Source organism: Leiobunum rupestre, chromosome 2, assembly GCF_980474605.1.
Source record: "Leiobunum rupestre chromosome 2, qqLeiRupe1.1.hap1, whole genome shotgun sequence".
Lineage (NCBI taxonomy): Eukaryota > Metazoa > Arthropoda > Arachnida > Opiliones > Sclerosomatidae > Leiobunum > Leiobunum rupestre.
The window spans coordinates 40,326,326-40,353,809 of NC_143385.1; the positions used below are offsets into that span (position 1 = coordinate 40,326,326).

General features: G+C 33.3%; 1 protein-coding gene across 4 annotated transcripts; it reads left to right on the forward strand.

Moving 5' to 3' along the window:
- The first annotated feature begins 2,540 nt into the window (after positions 1-2,540).
- Positions 2,541-26,327, forward strand: LOC149957509 (uncharacterized). Of its 4 annotated transcripts, none has more exons than XM_090164826.1 (3): positions 15,360-15,447; positions 18,390-18,443; positions 24,050-26,327. In XM_090164826.1, the coding sequence occupies exons 1-3, from the start codon at positions 15,396-15,398 to the stop codon at positions 25,645-25,647; spliced, it is 1,704 nt and encodes a 567-aa protein (XP_090020952.1). In that variant the 5' UTR covers positions 15,360-15,395; the 3' UTR covers positions 25,648-26,327. The 4 variants fall into 4 exon arrangements, with proteins under 4 accessions (XP_090020954.1, XP_090020952.1, XP_090020953.1 ...); XM_090164827.1 differs by having other exon boundaries at positions 15,395-15,418; XM_090164828.1 differs by lacking the exons at positions 15,360-15,447; positions 18,390-18,443 and adding an exon at positions 2,541-2,603.
- The last annotated feature ends 1,157 nt before the right edge of the window (positions 26,328-27,484 follow it).

Genomic DNA, 27,484 nt, shown 5'->3' on the forward strand with positions numbered 1-27,484 from the left:
TTTCCGAGGGTACACGTACCTCGACCGAAATCTATAACCACGGAGACTGTTTGTAAAAAATCACGACCCAGGATAAAATCACATAGAAGGGATGGTACGAGTAAAAATTCATATTCGTAGTGTCTTCCTTTTATGGAAAACGACACTACTGCCGAACCTTTAGTAAACGTATATTTACCATCTCCTAATATGATACATTCGACCTCATCCTGAGTGGGAAAATATATTTTATTGCCTAATTTTTCTTGAAGTTCTCACCATTGCTCTAAACTCATAAACGAGGCGTCCGCCCCTGAATCTAGGCGAGCAATGCGAGAACCGTGTAAAAAATCAACCTTAATCGCTATAGGGGGTCAACCGATTTCTTCTGAAAAGCGCCTAATTTCTTTTCGGGTTTGTTTGTTTTTTGTCGGGGGCGTGATACTCGTTTTTTCGCTCCCCGTTTTCGTTTGATGGCGACAGACAATTAGGTGAAATGTGTCCGATGCCCTGGCAATTATAACATCGGACCTTCAAGTTATTACCTCGTGGTTACGTTTTGGAAGATACGTCGTTTTGACTTGGAGCTATCGCTCCCGTAGACGATTTTTGATTGTGTTTTCCGCTACGCGAATTGGAATTACCCTTTTCGCTTCGATTTTCGCGGGGCGTTTGGTTAGGCAGACCTTGGATTAATAATATGACATCTGGTGGAGGTCGCCTGAACCGCTGCAAACTACATAGAGGACATACAATACAATAAACAACCATGCTTTTTCACTACGGAGACATTCCATGCTGTCTCTTACCTCCAAATCAACCACAGATTTGGCATACGTACTGACAAAATGCCTTACAAGTGACGCTATTGAAATGTTTTTTAGCATACTTCGTCAGAATGCTGGAGGAAACGATATGTTGGATGCGAGAACTTCAATTTTCAATATAGAAAAAATTTTACACAAGGGAACTCTGAAGTTTAAAAAAAAAGCATCCGCAAATGTTACACCCATAGAAATCTCATAGGTAACTAGAATGCTGCCGTGTAACTGGCAAATGGCCCAAACGCCGTGGCAGACGACGCCAGATCTCAGCCAATCAGAGCTCAATCGCGGTTCTGCCAAGAATTTAATGTCACCGGAGAGAATGACGTCACCTATCTCCCGCTATAGTAACGGAACCAAGGAGGATTATTATCCTCCTTGGCGGAACCACTCTACGGCCTCTCATTGGCTGAAGGTTCAAGACGAACTGGCGTCAGGCTCCGCCGTAGGCGTCAGCATTCTAGTTACCTATGAGATTTCTATGGTTACACCAGACTGAGAGTTTCACTGGGATGGACGCTCATAATTTTGGCCAACTAGATGAGGAAGAAAGAATCATGCCTGAGAACGTTGTACTACCAGTTATAGTTACTGGCAACGAACCACTTTAAAATTGGCAATTGTGGCTTATGCAAGCTGGTTTTGTGGTACAGAAAATGGAGCAAGCTGAATTTTGTAGCTTGTGTCTTGAGTGCATTTCCGGACCCTGCTCAAATTCACCACTTTTAGACTTAATTAAAACTAGGAGCAACAAACACAACACCCCACACAAGGAGAACGCAACTCGTCAAAAGTCGTGGATTTTCTTGCGTACGTTTTTCATTGGGTAGACGCTTTAGCGCCTGCTGCCGTCGGAAGGGGAAAATTCGGAAATTGTCTCCCCCTCCCCACCCGTAAAACGTTCATCGTAAAGGCTCGTGACACTCATCCAATGAAATTCGTACACAACCCTTCGTTAGCGTGTTTAAAGGCTAGCTGCGTTCTCCTTGTGTATGTTGCTCCTAGATTAAAACATCCGACAGAGGGGGCCCTTAGTTACCCAAATATGGATTTTGTAATGGTTCTTTCTGTAGTGTTGAGCTTCATTGAGGCAGCAGTTCCTTATTTACGAGAATCACCAAGAATTAGTGAAAATATAAAAGCTCACGTGTTGCCGAAACTTTCCAGGTGTCCAATTTTGCAGTGCAAGCTTATTGTCACTCATGCCTCAATATCTGCCAAATTTATCTGTGACAAAATAATACCACCCGTAGTTGATAACTGTTTGGGGTTATGTCAGGGCCTATGAAAGGGGAATGGTGCCTGGCAGCACGGAGACATATATATATACCAGACTTGGAAATAGTGATATTTTTTACGGGGGCCCTGCGGGCTCCCGACCCCCCTTAAGTTTGTTTTTATTGAGAGCCACTGGCCCAAGCGGGGGGGGGATTAGGGGAATTTTTTTTAAATTAGATAGGGAAAATTGAAAAATAAAAATTGGTTACGTTACTTACATAACATTTATTAACTATAAAACCAGCAAGTATATTATAATATCACACATAGTCATTTGTAACGCTAGATCCCGCTCTCGTATAGGGTACAAATCATGTTCCAGACATTTCCGTAAAATGTTTAATAAATATTTTTTAATTAAATTGAGAGCCCCGGTGGCCCGCAACCCCCGTTCGAATGATTTATTTTAAGAGCCCACTTATTTTTATTAAGAGCCATTGGCCCCAAGACTCCCGCTAATTCCAAGTCTGATATATACAGCAGACGACGACAATTCAGCAGACGCTCTTGAGATCTGACCATGTAACTGATTACTTTATTTTTATATTACTTTTAATTTATTAAACTTTAAATATTAATACACAATTTACAAAGGAATAAAATATCAAGGAATTAATTACCGATTCACAAAAAGGGTCCCCGCGATCTTCCATCTAACTTTCGCCCCATTTGCGTTTTAAACCAGGTTCCTAAATTGTCTGAAACCTTGGCTTTTGAACAGCTGCTTAGCTTCCTCTCTTCCTCAAAATTTTTCAGTTATGCCCAGCATGGCTTTCTACCCAAACGATCCTGTCTCTCTAGCCTCCTGTCTGCTTCTAATCGTTGGTCAAGTTGGCTTGATCAGGGCTTCACCGTTGACGTAATTCTTCTGGATTTTAGAAAGGCGTTCGACTCCCTCCCCCACGCCGCTATTCTTTCCGCCCTTCAAGACGCCGGTGTTTGTGGTGATGCGCTTGCTTGGCTCGCGGATTACCTTTCTTCTCGTAAACAGCGTGTTGTGATTCACGGTGAAGTCTCTGATTAGGCTGATGTCCATTGTGGTGTCCCCCAGGGTTCTGTCCTTGGTCCCCTTCTGTTTAACGTCTTAATTAACTCCCTCCCTGATGTTGTCCGTGATGCGTTCATTGAGCTCTTTGCGGATGACACTAAATTATTTCATTGTATAAAATCCTCTCCTGATTGTCTGTGTCTTCAATCTAACCTTAACGCTGTTGTTCTCTGGGCCGACTCTAAGGGGTTATCTTTTAACAGCGACAAATGCTCCGTCTTACACTTAGCAAGGAATAACCCCAATCACACATATTTTATTAGGGATGCCTAAATTAACACCACTCTCTCTGAACGCGATTTAGGCATTATTATGGATCCTTTTCTGAAATTCTCGAGTCACACTAATAAAATTTCTAAGAAAATTCGCTCTATTACTGGTGTTGTCCGTCGCAATATTTTCTTCCGCTCTCCTAGGCTAATTCGTACCCTATATAATTCCCTAATTCTCCGCCACTTGGATTTCTGTTCCACAATCTGGCGCCCTCGTCTCCAATCGGATATCCTTGCTCTCAAAATGCCTTCGCTAAGCTTCCCCACAAAATTTCGTCTCTCCCTGCCGCCTCTCGCTTGCAGTACCTTCGCATCGACCCGGTACATCTTCGACACCGTGTTAATGATCTCTGTTTGCTTCACGATTTTTTTTATAATAACTTAAATCTAAATTTTGACGATTTCTTCTCTCTTAGTTCCTCCCAAACTCGGGGTCACTCACTCAAACTCTCCAAGCCCCGAGTTCGTACCGCTCAGCGTCTAAATCATTTTTCCTGTAGCGTGATTAATGATTGGAATTCCCTTCCCCAAGAGATTGTTTCTATCCCCAATCGCCACACTTTTCGCCGCCATGTCTCTGCCTTTTTTCATTTTAAAGATACCTCTCGCGTTACTTGATTTTTAACCAATAGTTTCAAATTTACTAATTTGTTTTCGTCTCTCCCTTTATTTAATTTTTTTTTTTTTTTGGTTTTGCGTCTTTCTGTAGCGATGCTCAAACAAAAGCCCACCTGAGGCTTATTGAGCAATTATATAAATAAATAAATAAATTACCATAGCTCAAATTACACAAGAGCCAAGAAAAAAAATAATTCATTTGTCTTTTTACAAAATTTTGGTAAACCCATTTATGGACAAATTTTGCATTTCATTAGATTAAACTGTGAAAATGTGGCTGAAGAACCTATTATTTTATTACAATGGTATGATGTTAATTTCCTCCAAATATATGAAAAAAATTGTTAGAACAAAAGATGTCTGCGCATTTAAAATGTCATTGGTGGTAGAAAAATGCATTTTTATAACATTCAGTAAAAACATTAAATATGTTTGCCATCTGCCAAATTTGGTGGAAATCAAAGGTATCATGTGATTGCTTATTCAATTGTTCTATTTTCTCAAATATATATATATTTTTTTCAACTCCTTGACTTAATTGTTAAGTAACCTATTATAGTAAACCCTTACGAAAAAACATTCGAAACCAATCAAATTCAAATTGGGACCTTATTTGCACCAATTCGGATATGTTAGAGGCCAATTAGGGAACACTTGGAGATGAAATTTACAATTGGTACCAATCTGACCTTAATTGAAACCAACTTGTTATAATGAAAATTCCAATTGGAGTATGCGCAACACAATTGGAACTAATTAGATATGAAAAGGTCCCCAATTGGAGTGATAATGACCACTAGACTCATTTAAACCATTTCATACTTTTGCCTCAAATGGTATCCCAATTGAGACCAACAACCCGGAGGTTGGATCCAAACCTTTACGAAAAAATTAGGTGGTACCATTACATTACCTAGTGGTTCCATTTGGTTTCCTGGTGGTATCTAATGGGGTTGATATGGGACAACTGTTAATTCAATGGGGTCTATATGGTGTTCTAATGGGCACTGTTGGTACCATTTGGAAATCAAATGGACTCCAATGGTTCTTGATGGAAGTCAACAGGCTCCGAATGGTTCCTGATGGAAGTTTTGAGGCTCAGAATGGTTTCTGATGGAAGTTTCCAGACTGCGAATGGTATCAGTTAAAGTTTGTTTGTTCTAATGGTTTCAATTGGAACTCAATGGGCTCCGACTGTGACTGGGTTTTCTTTAGGGTACCATTTGGAAACCTAATGGGCTCTAATCATTGATTTAAATCACCTATTATTTTTAAATGTCAATTTAGTGAAAATTCTAGCTACAGCCCTGGGTTAATGATAGCCCACTGCCATACTTTTTCAGACATAATTGCTGCGAGTAAAATTAATTTATCCAACAAATACCAAACTTGTTTTTTTTTTCTATTATAGTCTCCTCAGAATTGCTTTATCATCCAACTAAACTGACTGTAATAAAATTAGATAAAATTTATCTTTAATATTTCCATGCAAATACATCCGTCTTAAAGGTAAATGCAAACAGTAACCAATTGAATGGTCTCCCTAATTACATTTCTTGAATTGTAACAGTCATATTCATTACTGTAAACTGTAAAAATATAATGTTATCTGCAAAGTGTGACTCAGTTCAATAACTACTTAACTATGATGTAATCATTATAATTGTGATTTATCCATTACACTATGTAATGTTTAATTCCAGTGTGAGTACCAAAACGATGTAATATGAAAAAATGTTTTTTTTTCTTAAACTGGGGTGTCACGACACATGGACAATTAGCGTAATTGTGTTAACAAACTGGTTTGTTGATATAACACCAAATTTAACCACTGTAAAAATGCAATTGGAACCACTATAAACCTCCAATTGGAACCACTATAAACCTCCAATTGGAACCACTATAAACCTCCAATTGAACCACTATAAACCCCTACACTGCTATTGGAAAATCTAAATATCCCATTTAAAAAAAAACACACACAATTGGAAAAAAAATTCTACAATTGGAATAATGAAATATCCCATTTAGAACCAATAAGCAAAACTAATAAACTCTACAATTGGAAAATTAAAATATCCCATTTAAATACAATAAACAAAACCAATTGGAAAAAAAAATATTCTACAATTGGGAAAACAAAATATCCCATTTAAATACAATAAACAAAACCAATTGGAAGAAATAAATTCTACAATTGGGAAAAAAAATATCCCTTTTAGAACCCATAATAAACCAATTTAATCCATCAACAATACCAATCAGGAAACAAATGGGAATGGTCCAAAAATATAAGTGGAACCAACTAATTGTTACCAATGTGTAAAAAACAAATGGTTTCTATTGATTTTTTTGTAAGGGAATGCCAAAGCCTATCATAGTAAGGAATAAGCAAGATCAATTAGGGATAAATATATCCAAATTAGAGATATGGTGGTATAAATTGAGCTCTATTAGTCTCAATATTTGAATTATAGGTTTCATTTGGAGATCGATTGGCCTAAAATTTGGGTTTATTGATCTCTATGAGATTGGTAAAAAATTCGGATCTATTTGTCTGAATTGGGATCTTTCATTTTCGATTGGAGATAAATTGGAGATCTATTGGTCCCAATACTGGCTTTACTGATCACAGTTGGACATCTAGTGGTCTAAATTAGGATATATTAATGCCAATTGGTATTCCACCATTCCCACTGGGTATTAATTGAACTCACAAGGAGACGACCCGAGGTGTAACACACCGATTTTGTTCAAACTCGGGGGTTTGGTAGACCTTCATGTAACTTGAAACACCTTAAAGGGAAATGTCTCCATAGGCAACCCCCTGTAAAAAATTTAAATTTTTGAAAATGCTAAAAATAGAAAATATAAATTAGAAAATAATGAAAAAGTTCGAAGTTGATTAAAATCTTTACAGGGGTACCCTTACATTTGGTCTGATTCCCATGTTATATTCAATAGGAAAATTTCCATTTTGTATTGTCAAAAACATTTTTGATTGACATGGCAAAACGGTTGCCTATGGAGACATTTCCCTTTAGGGTTTTTCAAGAAACATGAAGGTCTACCAAACCCCCGAGTTTTAACCAAATCGGTGCGTTACACCTCGGGTCGTCTCCTTGTCAGTGGAGGATGCATTTGTTCCAATTGGGATATGATTTTTCCAAGTTGGGTATTGTATTTCCAATTAATCTCCAATTAGAGCCATCATATTCCAATTGAGCCAAATGAGAGACCCATTGGCCACAATTTGAAACCAATTGGTGTATATTGTTTTTTCTGAAGGATATATTGGTACCAATTGGTATTCCACCATCCCAACCGGGGATTAATTGAACTCAATGGAGGATGCATTGGTTCCAATTGGAAAATCAATAATTACCAGTGAGTTCCAATTGGTATTTGATTTTTCCAAGTTGGGTTTTGTATTTCCAATTAATCTCCAATTAGAGCCATAATATTCCAATTGAGCCAAATGAGAGACCCATTGGCCACAATTTGAAACCAATTGGTGTGTATTGTTTTTTCTGAAGGATATATTGGTACCAATTGGTATTCCACCATCCCAACCGGGGATTAATTGGACTTAATGGAGGATGCATTGGTTCCAATTGGAAAATCAATAATTACCAGTAAGTTCCAATTGGTATATGATTTTTCCAAGTTTGGTTTTGTATTTCCAATTGATGCCCAATTAGAGAAATCATATTTCAATTGAGTCAAATGAGAGACCCATTGGTCACAATTTGAAACGAATTGGTTTATATTGTTTTTTTCATAAGAGTTCATTCAAATTTTATGTTCGTTACACTAAAATTTTAGTTGCATCACTTTAAATATCAGTTTAACTACTTGCCATCAAATAGTTTTAAATCCAACAATAAACGTCTGATGAAAAATTCCACATGTTGGTTTGTTTACATTCCATTCTATAAGCACGTGATTTTCACTGGCGCCTCAGCGGTGGCACTTTTGAAAATAGTCGATCTCCGCTGGAAAAATCAATTAGAAAATTTTGAAAAGAGTTATAAATCATGCAAAAAGGTTTATTCTACCTCTGACATCGACGAATATAACGAATAGCTTTCAATAATTTGCTTAAAGTAATGAAAAACCATAATCGTTCCATTCAATTCAATGCTAATAGTTAGGTCCGGAGGTGGCCCCAGCGCCTCCGTAGCGGCAAAGAGCGAATTTTGAAATTTTTTATCTTTTGGGTAGGCCGCTTGGTGCGAGCGTAGTGAGAGCGCGAAGTTGGCCATGTTTAGACAGTTGCGTTATTTTTCTGGGCATAGAGAAAAAAAAATGGAATTTAGGCAGGAAAAAATGTTCGGGTCGTGATAAGTCTTTTAAGGATTCGCTCAACCTGTTGCTCACAGACAGCACATGAGTTGGATTTAAGCAATATGTGATTATTTAAGACCATTATTATTATTATTTCTTTATTTGTCCAAAAAATAAATTCACATTTTTTTTAACTTAATCCTCAATTGGGTTTTTCTTACGGACAAAATTCCCCCTTAGTTAAGCAGTGCTTGTGTTTAGGGGGGTAATTTACATGGATAATTATTTAACATTTTTTAATACAGTTATTTATTATATTTAAGACGTCACTCTCCGAATTTCAAGTTAGATTTTAAAAAAAGACTTCAATTTAGCTTTAAAAGAATTCATCAACAACGCTGATTTTACCTCAGTATTTAACTCATTGAATAGCTTTGGTCCTTGAAATATAATATTTCTACATACTAAAGATAAGTTCGCAGTAGGAATATAGACATTTTGATTTGTTGGAATAATTTGAGATGAGTATCTACTGAAGCTTAGTTTGAATATTCATAAATAGTTAAAGACTGAGTGTTATTATTAAACAAAAAAGGATAATTAGATTGACAAGCCATTGATTGTAGAAATAAAAAATTACAATATACAATAAAAGTAACTAAATTATATATATAATTTGAAATATATATAAGTTGAAAACAAAAACCAGAAACCCAATGCTTCGAGATAAGTTTCTTGAGGCCTACAGGGAGCAAAGAAACAAAGTTGTTAACTTAATTCGTAATACTAAAACTAACTACTTCAAAGAGAACCTATCTAAAGACCATAAACCACGCCATTTCTGGAAAACAATGAACCCCTTTCTTAAGGGAAACTCTAAAAACAGGTTATTACCAAGATAAAATATTAAGACAACTCTACTGAGGACCCTCAAGGTGTGGTGGACTACCTCAATATGTATTTTGTTGATGCTGCTGCGGAACTGATCAATGATCACCAACTATCAACCCAAAACCAAAGTGATAACCAACGATCTTATACTATGGACAATAACCAGCTCTCCCTAATCAACAAGTTAACCACCCTCGATTCGGTGACGGAGGATCAAGTCTTCAAAGTCTTGAAGTCTATAAAGCACAATAAGGCTAGTGGCCCGGATAACATTTCCCCAGTTATCTTAAGAAACCTTGCCGCTATTATCTCTTAGTTTATTGCAGACCTCATTAATATGTCCTTTTCAACGGGTATCTTCCCCGACATCTGGAAGATTGCAAAGGTTATCCCAGCCTATAAAAAAGGCGACAAAGACGACCCGGCTAGCTATAGACCTCTTTCAGTCCTAGATGCACCCTCAATCTGCTGTGAAAGACTGTCCAACAAAAATATAAATTCCTATCTTGAAGATAATAAGTCCTTATACTGGAATCAGTCTGGTTTTCGACCTGGTCACTCGACTCAGACTTATATTTAATCTTCTCGAAACTATCATTCAACACCTAGAAAATGGACTGTATGTGCTAGTTATCTTCATCGATCTTACCAAAGTGTTCGACACCATACAACATAAACCATTATTACAATCTCTCAGTAAGATTGGAATTGATGGTACTGCCCACAAATGGCTACAGTCATATCTCACTTATCGTCAACAGATTGTATATCATAATAACCATACTTCAACAACCCAACAAATAAAACATGGGGTGCCTCAGGGCAGCGTCCTGGGTCCCCTCATGTTTAATGTATATTCCATGGACCTTCATAAGAGCCTTATTCATTCTGTAGCTAATGAATACGCTGACGATAATGCAGTCTCATTGGCCAATGCTGACCTAACTACACTAATTTCTAATGGCGAAAGTGATTTATTTTCACTTGAACAGGCCTTGACCAATAAAGGCCTATGCCTTAACAAAGTAAAAACTAAAATGATGCTTTTCTCCCATAACCGCAAAAAGGCTGCAGCTGCAAACGCCATCTCCTCTATTTATAATGGTACTATCGCTAGAACGACTACCTTTAAGTACCTCGGTGTATACTTTGAAGAATCTTTAGACTGCTGGCATCCTCATATACAGTATATTCTTAGCAAAGTCAATAGCAGGCTATGGCTGATGAAACCTCTTCAAAGTCATATCTCAACCGACTCACTTAGATTAATTTTTAATACCTTCATTAAACCGATTATCGATTATGGCATAATTTTTTATGCGTCTGCTACTAAATCTGACCTTACAAACATCCAGAAAGTACTAATTACAGCTTCAAAATTAATTGCTGGCTTCCCAAAATTTTTCTCCTTGACTGAGGCTAAACATATTGCACGTGTTAATTCCATTTATTTTACATACTGGTATAACCTTTTAATTTTCATGTATAAAATCAAAAATAAACGAGCCCCTCAATACATCTTAGATAAATTCCCGCCTTCCCCCCCTAATATTAATACGAGAGGTGCTAAAGATAATTTTTACATTGGAAAATGTGTTAAAACATTTGGGACAAGGACTCCGAAAAGTGTTAAAATAGCAGGTTCTCAAAACTGGAATAAACTTCCGAATCCGTTAAAAGACGTTGAGAGTATTAACCTCTTTAAAAAAATAATTACCACCCATTATTTGACTCATATTAACTCGTCACTCTGGTGATTACTATTATGTCATTTACTTTTATATAAATCACTCGTAGAACTTTACTCATTTAATTTAATTGTAACTGGACTTATAAGATGATCCAATAAAAATCTATTATTATTATTAGTTAATAACTTAATCCTAGTAACTTTTAAATTGTCATCTTCACGTAGAAAAATGTTGCCATTGCTTACCCTTACCAAAATATAAGTTGGCTAAAAACAACTTACGACAACTTGTATTTCAACTTGGTTTTCAGTTTGTATTTGGGACAAATGCCTACTAAAAAATAACTTAAATCATCTTTATTAATCAACTTATTTCCAACTAAACCAGAATCAACATTTACATTTAACTACTTAAAAGCAACTTAAAAATTATATGTAACTTCCTGACTAATTAAAACCAACTTAAAAATAATATGAAACTTCCCGACTACTAAAAACCAACTAATTACAAACTTAGAAAAAGAAGTATTTTCCTACCAACTGAATAACAACTTATTAACCCTTCAACTAGTAACTTGAAATATGCTGACAACTTGAGCCTACTTAATACCAAGTTAATATCAACTAATAATGTGTATACAAACTAAATATAAACTGAAATCCAACTTATTTTTTGGTAAGGGTATACCCATACATATTTATAATTTTTAGATTTCGCCAATTGTTTTGTTTCATATAATAACTTTTTAATAGTCGGGGTTAGCCATAGAACACGCCTGTCTAGTAAGCGAAGCGTATATATAGTCTTTGGTATGAACTCAAGTGGAAACATTTGGAATTTCCCAATCCCAGGCAATTCCCTTTTTACAGGCCCTCCGTAGTGAAAGGTTCGCACCCCTCACTACTTCCTGTCTTTTTTATTTCGTTGCCCCTAAGAGGGGGAAACGGAATTATAATTTCCCTCTGAAACGGGTGTTGGTGATAGGATTACCTCGATGTGTTCATAAAGGCGCGAGCTTGGTGGAGTATGCGCTTGAGGCTGTGTAATATTGTTTTTGGTTGTTATCCGTGGAAGTACGGTTATAGCTTACTTCATTTGAAACAGGTAGTTTTGTTTTTATAGTTTTAGTAGATTGATTAAATAAGTTATTTACGTTGTAATATTGTTTTTGGATTTGTCTTAATTTTTTATTCGTATTTCTATAACATTTTTATTTTTAATTTGTATTTTTATGAAATTCAATTTATATTTCTGATGAGCTTTCTTAGGATATTGAGGTTTCCTAGGGAATATTTTTGAATTGGTTTTTCAATGAAATATTTTACTATTGATAGTTGTTGTTTTGAGGTTTATTTTCAAATTTTTTTAAATTAAATTTTTATTTCTTGATTGGAGTACTATTTTATTCACTTACCAGGACCAGTTTCGGGGCCATGTAGCGAGTGTCTATAAAAGTTATTTTTATTGAACGCCTTTCTTCCAGTGGCTTCCCCTTTCGCTTTGTAAACAAGTGTAAACCCTTACCAAAATATAAGTTGGCTAAAAACCACTTACGACAACTTGTATTTCAACTTGGTTTTCAGTTTGTATTTGGGACAAATGCCTACTAAAAAATAACTTAAATCGTCTTTATTAATCAACTTATTTCCAACTAAACCAGAATCAACATTTACATTTAACTACTTAAAAGCAACTTAAAAATAATATGTAACTTCCTGACTACTAAAAACCAACTAATTACAAACTTAGAAAAAGAAGTATTTTCCTACCAACTGAATAACAACTTATTAACCCTTCAACTAGTAACTTGAAATATGCTGACAACTTGAGCCTACTTAATATCAACTAATAATGTGTATACAAACTAAATATAAACTGAAATCCAACTTATTTTTTGGTAAGGGAACTTAGGGAAGTGTTATTTTTCAATAAAATTAATTATTATTTTACCAATGTAAGCCTTATTTACTCCATTGAAAACGCAATTCTATTTTTTAAATTTTTATAAAATAAAATCAACACTGAGGATTTGCCGCTTGTAAGAACCTTGGATTTCACCTATGTTTTATATACAGTAAACGAAATGTATTTATCAATCTCGCATTTGCGGAAGCATTCTTACCAGTTCATGTATTTCTGTTCTTACTCTATAGGTGATAAGCTAGTTTTAAAAATTCCTCGAAATGAATTTAGACGAGGGAAGAGACTTGAGTTGCTCTTTGTTCGGTCCAGGGAACTAAAAAAAGGATTATCTCTCTAGGGGCCCCTCTTCGCTCGGGTCTGCCCGACCGTCGTAAACTTTCATAGCCGAATTTTCGTTTCTACCCTCCAGCAGTTCATCCCCCTTTGGATGGAACACTTCTCGATATCTCGGTTCCTGTATCTTCAAGACATGCTGTCCCCTTTTCAAAACCGGCCAATCTCCCCCCCCTGCCTAACCTTGAAAGTAATTTTGAAAACTCCCGCAAAAATACGAGGTCGCCACTATGCAGAGCGTAAATATGGAATCACTTTTTAGAAAACAAGTGAGGTCAATACCGATTTTTTTTCGGTGATATAGTGCCTTTAATATATATTTTAGAATTTTTAAGTGTCTTATAAATATCATTTGCTTTTAAACCCTTTAAACCAAGAATCGCGCGATTTTTGGTTAACAAAGTAAATTCTTATGACAGACATATTTTTTGCCCCCTTAGGTAGCCTATAGGAAACAGTTATATCAGTGGTATCAAATATTATACCTATTTTCTTCACTACGCCTTTCAGTATATCAAAAATTTGTTCTCTTTTTGTTTCCTCAATGCCAACTAGCTCTAAATTGAATGAGAGATTCTCTTGTTTTAATTCGTTGAATTTTTGGTCAATGTCTATTAATTTCATTTCTAATTGTTTATTTTTAATTTTAAATCTTCACTATCTTTTTTGATTAAATTTACATCATCTCGAACTGTGTTCAAGGCCTTCAAAAAGTCGTCTATTTTGTCTGAGCAAAACTGGATTGACGCCCCGATGACATCTATTTTGTCTAATTTGGTCTCTATTATTGTAATTTTGTTCACCTTGGTTTGAATTTCATCTAATGTAACCACTTTATTAAGAATTAGGCTTACATTTTGCGTTAATTATTGAAATTTGTCTTCCTTTGGATTCTCAATTGTGTCATTGGCGTTTAGTAGTTTTTTTACATTCATACCCTTACCAAAAAATAAGTGGTCTAAGAACTATTTAAGTTGGTTTTAAGTTTGTATTTGAGACAAATACCAACTAAAAACCTACTTAAAAACCACTTAACACCAACTAAAAACTTACTTAAAATCTTACTTAATAAAGACCACTTAAAGCCAACTTAAAACTTACTTAAAATGTTACTTAATAAAGACCACTTAAAGCCAACTTAAAAAATAATATGTTATTTTCTGACCACTAAAAACCAACTAAATACCAACTTAAAGAAAAAGGCATTTTCCCACCAACTTAAAACCAACTTATTACCAACTTAACTAGATTACTGAAATATGCTGACCACCTAAAACCAACTTAATATCAACTTAAATGTGAATACCAACTAAAAACCAACTTATTTTTTGGTAAGGGTATGACATTTCCAATTTTGTTTACGACTTCCCAATTTTCTTCAGATTTAATGGTAGTACATGAAACGTGAAAATAATCTCTTCGGGGTTATTTAAAGTTGCGTTGCATTTTCAGCACACTGACATTTTTTTTGGGAATGAGTGTTTGTGTATATCTGTGTGAGTCAGTATCACTGAAAACACCTATCTATATTAGTCAAAGTTTTGGTAGTGGATATTCTCTTGTAAATTCTAATTAAGACTATTGAGGTAAATTTCTATAAAAATAACTTGACAATAGTCTGGAGCTAAAAGACCTAAAGTTAATTATTTTAAAAGAATTAAAAGTATCATGTGTATCAATAATTTTGCCATGATAATTTAAATGACTGGATTAGATATCTTTGCAACATACAAAATATTTATATGATATTAAGAGGAGTCTTGTTATAAGTATATAGAAATAATATCTTTAATTCTTAGAAATGTATATTGTAACCAACATTTGTTATAAAAGACTCCCAGGTATCATGTTTGCCAATAAAAGTGCCAAGATAATTTAAATTACTGGATTAGATATCTTAATCGCGTAAAACAATGTATTTAAAGGACATTATTAAAATCCTATTACAAGTGGTTGAAATTTAATATTGGAAACTTTTTGAAATTTAGTTTGTTTTATTTAAATTAAAAACGATCATAATAACTGTTAAGTCTAAATTTCAAGTACTATCAAATTTCCTAAAAGACCATTGTGTTTTGTCTTTGTTAAAAAAGCCTAGTTATAAGTGTTCACAGATGGATGATTGTTGGTACAAATCTTTAAAATTAAAAATATTTTTGATAACCATTAATTTAAAGAAGTTCCTCCTGCTTAATATATTTTTGGAATTCTCAGTGATGTTTTTTTGAGTTTCGGTGTTCATGTTATTGTAATGGAATTTGCTGACTTAATTAAGTATTTATGGCTTATATTAATATCATTTGGTAAGTTTAATATGTAAAAACAATTTATATATAGATGTAATTAGATAATAAGTATAAAATATATTTCTAAAAGAGAAGTATCCATCTTATAATAATAATAATAATAATAATAATAATAATAATAATAATAATAATAATATAGGCTAATATCCAAGGCACCACCTTAGGCCCAAGTCAGCTAGCGACTTTTAATGCTAGTGTTATATTATCGTGAAACATGTATGTTTCGCAGGTTCTTTCTGCGTTTCCAAAGTACAATAGAACTATTGTACCGAAAAAGTATGGTTTATAAATTAGTAAATGTAGTTTAGTTTCTACATTGGTAAGTAATACAGTTTTTTACGTCTATTATGGTACATTCAATTTATAATTTTTGTTTTCCCTTACCAAAAAATAAGTTGGCTAAAAAATATTTAAACTTGGTTTTAAGTAGGTTTTAAGTTGGTATTTGAGACATACCAACTTAAAACCTACTTAAAACCAACTAGAAGTAGACTTAAAACCAACTCTGATTTTGCTTAATGGAGGCAACTTAAAACCAACTTAAAACCAACTTGAAACTTGCTTAATAAAGACTACTTAAAACTTACTTAATAAAGACAACTTAAAGCCAACTTGAAACTTACTTAGTAAAGACAACAACATGTTTAGTGGGTGGCCTACCACCAGGGTATTTGCACTGCAGGCAAGTCAATATAAAGGCGGACTGACAGAAGCAAACCTAGGCCTTTAAACCACTTAACAACTACTAAAATATACATATACATACTCCCTTTAAAACTATATATTAAGGGGGGCGCAAAAGCGGCTAAATACCCCGGGCGCCATTTTCTCTCGCTACGCCTCTGCTGGAACAACACTAGTCACAAGCATGAAATGTGCCCGAAATATTCTGTTAAAGAGTGACCCTTGGACGGATCGTTACAAAGTACCCTCGTAGGTTCTTAGAAATATAAATACGTTCTTTGCATATTTGGACGAGCGTAGTTATTTAGTACAAAAATATTCGTCAAAACATTTTAAACCTTCTCGCGATACAAGCACAAACTTAAAGCCAACTTAAAACCAACTTAAAAATAATATGAAATTTTCCGACCACTTAAAACCAACTAATTACCAACTTAGAAAAAATAAGAATTTTCCAGCCTACTTAAAACCAACTTATTACCCCTTTAACTAGTTTCTTGAAATATGCTGGCAACTTGAGCCTACTTAAAACCAACTTAATATCAACTAAAATGTGTAAACCAACTAAAAGCCAACTAAAAACCAACTTATTTTTTGGTAAGGGTTAATTCAATGAGTTCACTGTTAAAAGCCAAATTTATAGTGAAACAAGCATTTTGTCAGTCTTTATTTTTGCTTAGATAGCGCCACATTCTCATAGATATTTGTGTCTCGGCAATGGACAAAAAATTGTCGCTCCGTATGCTTAAATACCAACCCTCCCTAGATAGCGACAGTTAAAAATTCCATCCCGATTTATTATAGTCTATTCCAAATCTGAGAAATTAAAACTAAGTTATTAAATAGTAATTTAATTAAAATAAGATTTCATTTCATCGCAGAAGCATACAATAATAATTAATAATATTAAAAAGCGTTATTATTTCACTGTATAATGGCTCAAAATGTATTGTATGTATTCATTATTCTACCAATGCAAAATGTAAAAATTACATTGTTCAGAGATATTTACTTATTCATAAATCATAGTTTCTTATCTGAAATAGTTTTAGGAAGGGCTGACGAAGCCCTTACCAAAAAATAAGTTGGATTTCAGTTTGTATTTAGTTTGTATACACATTATTAGTTGATATTAACTTGGTATTAAATAAGCTCAAGTTGTCAGCATATTTCAAGTTACTAGTTGAAGGGCTACCCTTACCAAAAAATAAGTGGTCTTGTAACTTTTTAAGTTGGTTTTAAGTTGGTATTTGGAACAAATGTAAACTAAATACCAACTAAAAACCTACTTAAAAACCACTTTACACCAACTTAAAACCAACTAAAAGCTTTCTTAATAAAGAACACTTAAAACCAACTTAAAACTTACTTAAAAAGACCTCTTAATAAAGACCACTTAAAGCCAACTTATAACCTACTTAAAAATTATAAGCAATTATCTGACTACTAAAAACCAACTTAAAACCAACTTCAAAAAATGAGTATTTTCCAGCCAACTTAAAAACAACTTAAAAACAACTTATTACCTCTTTAAATAGTTTATTAAAATATGCTGGCAACTTGAACCTACTTAAAACCAACTTAAATGTGAAAACCTACTAAATACCAACTAAAAACCAACTTAAAACCAACTTAAATGTGAAAACCAACTAAAAACCAACTTATTTTTTGGTAAGGGTAATAAGTTGTTAATCAGTTGGTAGGAAAATACTTCTTTTGCTAAGTTTGTAATTAGTTGGTTTTTAGTAGTCAGGAAGTTACATATTATTTTTAAGTTGCTTTTAAGTAGTTAAATGTAAAAGTTGATTCTGGTTTAGTTGGAAATAAGTTGATTAATAAAGACGATTTAAGTTATTTTTTAGTAGGCATTTGTCCCAAATACAAACTGAAAACCAAGTTGAAATACAAGTTGTCGTAAGTGGTTTTTAGCCAACTTATTTTTTGGTAAGGGAGCACTTTGACTCGAGGTTCATTGTGCCACTTATAGAAAGGTAGAATCTGATATATTTCACTAAGAATTAACTGAGAATATGCAGATGCAATTATTGCAACTGCTTTCTGTGTATTAAAGAGGGAAGGGAGTAGATAAACAACTCATGGTGCATCATTACCGACAGTCAAGTTGTGTTGCTCTTTAATGACTACGTTAGTCAGGTCATCAAAATGCTTGTAATGTAATAAATTAAAATAAAATTATAAAAGTGTATCCATAAAATATTTGATTATAAACTGTATGATATTTTAAACTTTTATAGGATTTCTGCCTCAACAGATAGGTTCGAACAAAATTCAATCTATTCATAATGTTGGTATGTATTTTATTGCCATAGTGATGGTTGATAAACTACAATATAAGCTGATACCCTTACCAAAAAATTAGTGGTCTAGGAAATACTTTAAGTTGGTATTTGGAACAAATACCAACTTAAAACCAACTAATTACCAACTCAAAACCAACTAATTACCAACTCAAAACCTACTTAAAACCAACTTACAAATAATATGTAATTTTCTGACCACTAAAAACCAACTTAAAGAAAAAAGTATTTTCCCATCAACTTAATAACAACTAGTGTATTGAAATATTCTGACCACTTGAGCCTACTTAAAACCAACTTAATGTCAACTAAAATGTGTCTACCAACTAAATACCAACTAAAATCCTACTTATTTTTTGGTAAGGGGATATTGTAGACAGGTCGGCAAAATTGACTGCAGGGCACCCTTACCAAAAAATAAGTGGTCTTGTAACTTTTTAAGTTGGTTTTAAGTTGGTATTTGGAACAAATGCCAACTAAATACCAACTAAAAACCTACTTAAAAACCACTTTACACCAACTTAAAACCAACTAAAAGCTTTCTTAATAAAGACCACTTAAAACCAACTTAAAACTTACTTAAAAAGACCTCTTAATAAAGACCACTTAAAGCCAACTTATAACCTACTTAAAAATTATAAGTAATTATCTGACCACTAAAAACCAACTTAAAACCAACTTCAAAAAATGAGTATTTTCCAGCCAACTTAAAAACAACTTATTACCTCTTTAAATAGTTTATTAAAATATGCTGGCAACTTGAACCTACTTAAAACCAACTTAAACCATCTTAAATGTGAAAACCTACTAAATACCAACTAAAAACCAACTTAAATGTGAAAACCAACTAAATACCAACTAAAAACCAACTTATTTTTTGGTAAGGGCAACCACTAATTTTTGTTGTACTAATGGAGCAAATATACGGGAGTACGTAGAAAGTTAATTGGCAGCTTAAACCTCCAGTTGGAGAATGGAAAATAAATAAATAGCAAATCCCACATTTTTGAAAAATTATTGCAAAATCCCACATTATTAAATTAATAGAAATAAAAAATAGCTAGAGTAAGCAGATTATTCTTCACAATACAGGACACATAATACCCTACCTATGAAATACCAATCTAAGTTCACGATTTCTGGAGGACAAGCTGGAATACCATATGTACTACTATTATCAAATTGTAATTATTTACATTACTAGAGTTAGTGCTATTATTATTATTAGTAGGGGTTGGGTCCAGCCCAACCTAGCACTTTGACCAGAGGCCCATTGTACGGCCCTATAGTCTTTTAGTGGTAAGCCTTTTCATGCTGGTAATTCAATCGCATCTGTTTAAAAACCTAAGTGTGCCTCTCTCTCAAATGCTGAGATACAGAGCCTCATGCCTATGAACAGTTTTAGGAAGAGGAATAACCATATACCCCAACCTTCCTGGTGCTAGCTGTTAAAGGGGCTCCAAAGTTCGGTGGTAAAATGTGTGTAAAGTGAGTAAAGTGCGAAATTTACGGTTGACTCTGCCTGCCTCTACCAAGGCCGAGTGAGGGGTGGGGGGGGGGGGGAGAAAAGCATGCTCAATTTTCCTTTTTTTTTGCCATTGAACTTTGGAGCCCCTTTAAGTTCATCCTTTACACAGATATGCTAGTGTAGTGTTGAAACCACACTTTGAGGTGGATAAGGGTTGGTTAACTCAATTTTTTTTTTGGGGGGGGGGGGGACCTCTCCAGTTCAAATGAATAAATAATTATGATAATGGAGATATCTTGCCTGTAAATCTTGATTAAGACGCTTGGATCTGAATGGAAGTCGAAATTACCCACTACGAGACTTAAAATTGTTATTGCGCCGCTGTAACAAACAGTTATCTCAGGAAAACATACAAAATTTCAAACTTCATGAGAATTCCTTGACACATAACATTTGGTCTGATTGAAAATTATAAATTAATTTTTCAAGTGAGAAACGTTCAAGGTAATATAAGGTCTGCGTCCATACTTAAAATAGTCGGAATAACATAATTATGTTATTCCGACTATTTTAAGTATGGACGCAGACCTTATGAAAGAACCTAAAATACATTCAAGTTGTCGCGGCTATTTTGAGTCAGAATGCTAACCCTTGACTTTGAATAGTGTTTTTTAGATTACTGATCTGAAGCCGATTTAAAAGTCATAAAATGTTTAAACATTTTATGACTTTTAAATCGGCTTCAGATCAGTAATCTAAAAAACACTATTCAAAGTCAAGGGTTAGCATTCTGACTCAAAATAGCCGCGACAACTTGAATGTATTTTAGGTTCTTTCAGGGCCGTAGCCAGGCTATAGATGTAGACCGGGCGAACCATAATTTAAGAAGGGCGAGTAGTATTCAGTTCTGTCTTTATAGATTTAGTTTGAGGAACGCCAGGTCGGGCGAAAAATATCCCAGTACGGGCGGCGCTCGTACTGCCCCCCCCCCCCCTGGCTACGGGCCTGGGTTCTTTGAGTAGGCTTTTGGTTGTGGACGTCAAACCAACTTTTGGACCACAATTTGACATTTAAATTACTACGTTGTGTTACACGGGTACCCTGCATAGAGATGGTGAAGTTTCTTTTTGGAATTGGTACAACTCAGTCATTCCATGTTAAATACACAACTCGTGCAACTTTGGATTGTAATTATCCCTTACCAAAATATAAGTTGGCTAAAAACCACTTACGACAACTTGTATTTCAACTTGGTTTTCAGTTTGTATTTGGGACAAATGCCTACTAAAAAATAACTTAAATCGTCTTTATTAGTCAACTTATTTCCAACTAAACCAGAATCAACATTTACATTTAACTACTTAAAAGCAACTTAAAAATAATATGTAACTTCCTGACTACTTAAAACCAACTAATTACAAACTTAGAAAAATAAGTATTTTCCTACCAACTGAATAACAACTTATTAACCCTTCAACTAGTAACTTGAAATATGCTGACAACTTGAGCCTACTTAATACCAAGTTAATATCAACTAATAATGTGTATAAAAACTAAATATAAACTGAAATCCAACTTATTTTTTGCTAAGCGTAACCAGGCAAACTATGGATAAAATAATGGTAAAATATTATTTTTTTAAAATTTATTATTCAATTCAAAAATGCCCACTTTTGCACAGATCCCCCTAGTGCCTAAATGCCCAATGCAAAATATACCACTCCCAAAAATGATAACATACTACTCCATTTAGTTGCAATCCCTTACCAAAAAATTTGATGGTTTTTAGTTGATATTAAAGGGGCTCCAAAGTTCGGTGGCAAAATGTGTGTAAAGTCAGTAAAGTGCGAAATTTACGGTTGACTCTGCCCACCCACGGCCGTCTCGAGATCTGCTTCGCGCTCATAGCGGCCCAGGCAAAGATTTCCTCTCCTATGTATTTCCGCGAATACCTTTTTTTAACACTAGGAGCGCTGTCCGAGCCCCCCCCTTAAATGTAAAAAATCAGCGGGATATTTAATAGTTTTCTATGGCGGTAAATTCAACTAGTTAATCATTTTTGCATTGTTTTTCAAAAACTTCTGGAAAGTTTGGGATATACAACTTATGATTTGATCTTTATCTAATAAGTTTTCATTTAAAACATTTATTTAATTAAAGTAATATGCTTATATTGAGTTATATTAGTTAATTGCTAAGCCTAACCAAAGTTTATTTTGTTTTTCACAGGTTTCAAGTTTTTAAGTTTTCAAACCAGTATTCACATTTATTTTATCAGAATTTTAAATAAATAACCAAAATATTATTCATATTATTTAATAAATAGCTTTATTATTCTTTAAATTAAGTTCACATTTCTCAAACTTTAGTTTTAAAATCAGAACAAGTGTCCATTCTTTGCTAGAAAATTATTTTCCTCAATATCTAGAAAAAGTTCAAACCGACTGCGAGAAGAAAATATTGACAAAGGAAACATATGAATCTATTAGAATAACTTCATTGTCTACAATATCTTGCGTGTCATACCTCCTTAAATCTGGTTTCCAGTTTGTCTTGACAAGAATCCATCCTTAAGAGATGCACTATATCATTATTTATTTATTTAGAGGTTATCTACAAAGCCGCATAGGCCAACTTATGTGTAGACTTACAGAATCGCAGGATTAAAAATGAACAGAATATAAAAAATTGTATAAAAGTAAGCAAAAAAAATAATAATAGTAATAATAATGAGATATATACAAATAATTAAAAGCAAAAAGCAAAGCCAACATTAAGAAAACAATGAACAAACGAGTAAAAAATAATTACGAGATCATGACCAGGCAGATAAATGTTCAGATAATAAATAGCGGAATTTGTGATAATTAGATTGTGTCACAATATTTGATGGCAAAGCATTCCAATCGGTAATGAAACTATGGGAAAAATAATTTAGTCAAAAACCTAAAACATCTAACGTTCCCCAAGACAGCTTCACAGATCTATCAGCCATGATTGATACTAGACTCGATGAATTTTCCACTATTTTTAACGGCAATGAAGTTACATTACCATCTGAAGTTACTGATGCTTTGGACGGCTAGCAAATCCTAGAAGAAAAACATTTTTGCGAATTGTGCCTAATTCTGACTCACCATTTAAATTATCCGACAGAGGAAACCTTAGGTATCCCCAGCAAAGCTTTATCATGTTAATGGCTAATATTGGATATAGTAACAACATTCTAGAGAGAGCTGTACCCTATCTTTGGGATTCACCTGCAATTTTAAAAAACATTGAAATCCACTTGTGGCCAAAAATTGCTCTATGCCCTTACATCCAATGTGATTTGAATAATAATCACCCGAATGAAATTGCTGATTTAATTTGTAGAAAGGTCGTACCCCTAATTATCACAAATATTACCAAAACTCTGTCCGCAAAATTTTAGAAAGTGAAAGAACTTGTGCATAAGCCTCTTTCTCAAAAAGTACTCAAGTTGTAAATTCGAAATTTTTCCTATCTATTGTTTAGTTGTGTATCATTCAGTGGAAAATCCACCTAGTTTTATTATATTTATCAGATTTAAATACCTTCCAAGTTTCCATCACTATTTTCATTCATAGAGATCTTCCCTGGAAATAGTTTGGAGAGAGAGGGGCAGCAAAATAAGCTCTAGCTACACCACCGATTTACAATTGATTTACAGGATTTCAAAAGCAATTTTATTAAAAAATATGGGTTAATTGCTCTAGAAATTTTAAGCAAATATAGGCTTTCATATTTATGAAGTTAAAACTGATGTAATTCAGTTTTACAGGAAATTTAAAAAAAAATGGGTTTGCACATACCATTATTATATTTTCCAACTTTGTAATATGATTTTAAATTCTTTTAATAACGTGCAAAGGGAGGAATATCAAAAAGTTAAAAAAAACAGGAATAGTACTAGTCTAATTATAAGACAACATTAAAAATAGCACAAAAATTATGAAGTATAGGTGGTCACTTGGTCACACAGTATTTAGTTATCTTAATTTTTAAGACCATTTTCATTTTTCCCAAACTTAAAAGCAGATTAGACAAATTTGGAATCATAACACAACTTGTGTTAACAAGTAATAATTGAAATATTTATTGGTGCTAGGAATAATGAAAAGGCAAGCGAAAACATCTGATGACAAGGATTATGAGAATGAATATTTTTATGAATATGAAGATTATCCTGCCCCAAATTATATTTATAAGAAAAGAAGAAAATATATAAAAAGACTGAAACCTATTTACTATGAATATTTCGAACCTGCAATATACACAAAGGGTAAAACGTTTTATGAAAATCAACCTATTTATGAAGATGATTATAATTATAAAACTATGAAAACCTCAAAGCATCTCTATAACAGGGGAAAACCAGAAAAATATGATAGTAAATCCAATTATAAATTAGTTACAAACATAAATTCAGGTCAGGAGATAATGGGAAAATCGAAGAGAGTTAAATCAAAGGGCAAAGTAATGAAAATTATGAAGGTAAACACTATGAAAAAGGTTAAACTCGAGAAAATGAAACCTAAAACAAAATACAAAGGTGAAGAATTTGCGATAGTTAATTCTGGTCGTAAAAGAAAAGGAAAACTTATTAAGAAGAAAAAGAATAATTTAAAACTAATGTCGAAGGAGATTAAAACTATTCATGTGAAAGAGGAAATATCCAAAAAAAGTAAATCTAAAGGCAATCTAATAAAAAAGGAAAAACCGAGGAAAAATAAGAGTAAACATGAAGAAAAAGTCAAACTAATGAAAATGACTAAGCTTATTTCTAGAAAAAATGGGAAAAAACCTCAGAAAGATCAGAATAAGAATATGGGGGAAAATAAAAGTTATATCAACAAACATGAAAAAGTATCAATAATTAAATCTGCTCATATGAGAAAGGAAAAACCTGAGAAAGGAAAATCTGAAAAAGGCAAAACAATGAACATGATTAAGTTAACCTCTATGAAAAAGGAAAAATTGGAAATAAATAAGAATAAACCTAATGGCAAAGATGAAGAAATTATAATACTTAAATCTGAGAAAGATGTACATAAAGAAATGAAAATAATTCATTCAAATCTTAAGGAAAATGAAATACTAAAGACAGATAAAAATTATTCGAATGATAAACATGAAGCTTTGGAAATCCTTTTTAACAATATGCAAAATCACAAAGAAGATCAACTTGACAAAATTAAAAATTACAACAAATTTGAGGAAGAAAATAAAGGAGATGCGCAAAACCAAATTAACAAGGAAACAAACTGGGAAAAAGATTCAATTCAAATTCTTACAGGAAGTAAAGAAAACTTTGAAGAATCTCTAATTTCCAAAAATGCACATAAAATGGAAAAATATCTTGCATCATTAAGAAATCGTTGTATTAGTAAAACCAATTGGCAACTGAAGAATAAACTAAGCTTATACTATATTAAATTGAAAAACCACAAGAAAGATAAGTGTTTCAACAGAAACATAAAGGATATCAGAATTAAAATGAACAAGAAAACAGGAAATCAAAAGATTCAATATAACTATTTAGCTGCCTTTTACACGTCCATTCTAAATCCTGTAGGCCCTGAGAAACAGCTTGGAGATACTTTAATTTTAAAAAATGCACGCAAAATTGAAAAATATCTCAATTCATTAAAAACTGAACCTAAAAAAGAAATAAACTGTCCATTAAAGAAAGAACAGTGTAACTAGGACTTTTACAAATTAAAGTCAGAAAAGAATGTCAGGCGTATAATGCTAACTTTTATAAAAAATTCCCTTTTAAAAATTGTTGTTGCTTCTCCATGTAAACATCTTTAGAAAGGTATTAGTGCAAATAAATTCGATTTGTTTGAATCTTCAGATTTTAAGCTGCTAAATACTTCTTTCCAAAAAATTATCTCAACTGTTTCCCCCTTGGGCAAGTATGCTACCAGAACTTTGACAATATAATGACAAACTGATTTGTCACCCTCACAAGCAAAGTAAATGAAAGTATTTATTTAGTAACCTACACAAAATGAACTGGAGGTAGAGGAAAAAAACTAAGTAAAACTGATGGACCCATCCACATCAACATCCACCTCTGGCCTCCCTCCTCTTTATGAGTAGCGAGAAAATCGCATCTCTTTTAAAAAGTGTTACATAACTATACAAATTTTATAACACAAAGAAACAAGTTTTACAAAAAAAAAATAAGTATTGAAAATGTTTTTTATAGTTACCAGGATTTGATCCCCATTTTCGTATGTCAGCAAGTTACCATCAAGCCCCTTATAAAATGTATGAAGAAAATGGGACTTAATGCATCAGTTTGTTAGCAAACAAAAATATTGTTGAAATTCACTTAAATTGCCAAGGTTTGTTTTTCTGAGCTTTAATTAAAATTTGAATTTAACTGATATTAAGAATGCAATCATCATTTTCTTTCTAATTTTCAAGTAAACCGGATAAGATTCTTTAACAGCCAACCATAATGTTTAAGATAGTTCTTAAATAATCTTGTTGGTTATTGTCCTTTAGCACCACACTACTCGAGCCATTAAACCCATAGCTTTTATTCAATTTCAATTTTGAACACAAAATACCAAATAAACCATTTACACAATTTGCATGATAAAAAAGTGGAAAAGATACTGCAAAAAGCAATTTAACATCAAACATCAGAAAAATGTGTAAATTATCATCCCCTCCTTTTGTGAAAACCTATTGAAGATGTAGCATTTCTACAATTTTCATCTATGATGAAAAGTATTATTGAAAAATTACACATTTAACATAAACAGGTTAAATCTTTTATTAAATAATGATGTCGGTGTTAAGACCAGTTGTAGCGCCAGAATATTTTTCATTGTAGGTGAATTAAAATGGGTCTTTCCCTCATGAATGGCTGAAAACCAATTAACAAAATAACACTTAGCAAGTTATATTAATTAATTTAATAAAATATATCTTTAAACGAGAAAAAGTAGCATTTATATGAGGAAAAAAGTATTGCTTATATTGGTGATCCAACTAAAATGCAAATTGATGCCTACAGTTAATTTTTGCCAATCTCTTTACCGCCCTCTTCCTAGAATTTTTATGTAGACTACAGTCTACCAGTCTACTTATCCTGAGTGTGGCACTGTCATTCGTCAAGACTAGTTTTATGCAAAACTTGTAGAGGTTAGCGGTAATAGTAAGTATAGGGAACTATTGGCTTGTGTGGCATAAAGGGTTAGCTACCACCCTCCTACGCAGCATTGTAATCCAGCCACCTCAATTAACCGCAATTAAAGTTGCTATGGATTTTCAGAACATTTAACAATAAGAAAATTCTCGATTAATTTATATTTCATTTGATCAGCCATACCACATACGCCAAACTTCAGAAGCTAGATCATACTTGGTTTTGAGTGTAAACAAATAGAAGAACAATGATATTCGATTTGTGATAGAAAATATGTATCACGTAAAATAAAAAAAAATTGGAATATGCTCTTGCAAACGTTTTTCATGAAAAATTAGAATAAAATGGTATGACAGTCTACTGAACCATCTTTTACAA

What these genes read in the sequence shown, in the direction of transcription:
- LOC149957509 (XM_090164826.1), top strand. Translation starts at nt 15,396, where the DNA reads ATGGAATTTGCTGACTTAATTAAGTATTTATGGCTTATATTAATATCA. An exon ending in GCTTATATTAATATCATTTG is followed by an intron (nt 15,448 to 18,389) that starts GTAAGTTTAATA and finishes AAACTTTTATAG; the next exon opens with GATTTCTGCCTCAACAGATA. An exon ending in TCAATCTATTCATAATGTTG is followed by an intron (nt 18,444 to 24,049) that starts GTATGTATTTTA and finishes TATTGGTGCTAG; the next exon opens with GAATAATGAAAAGGCAAGCG.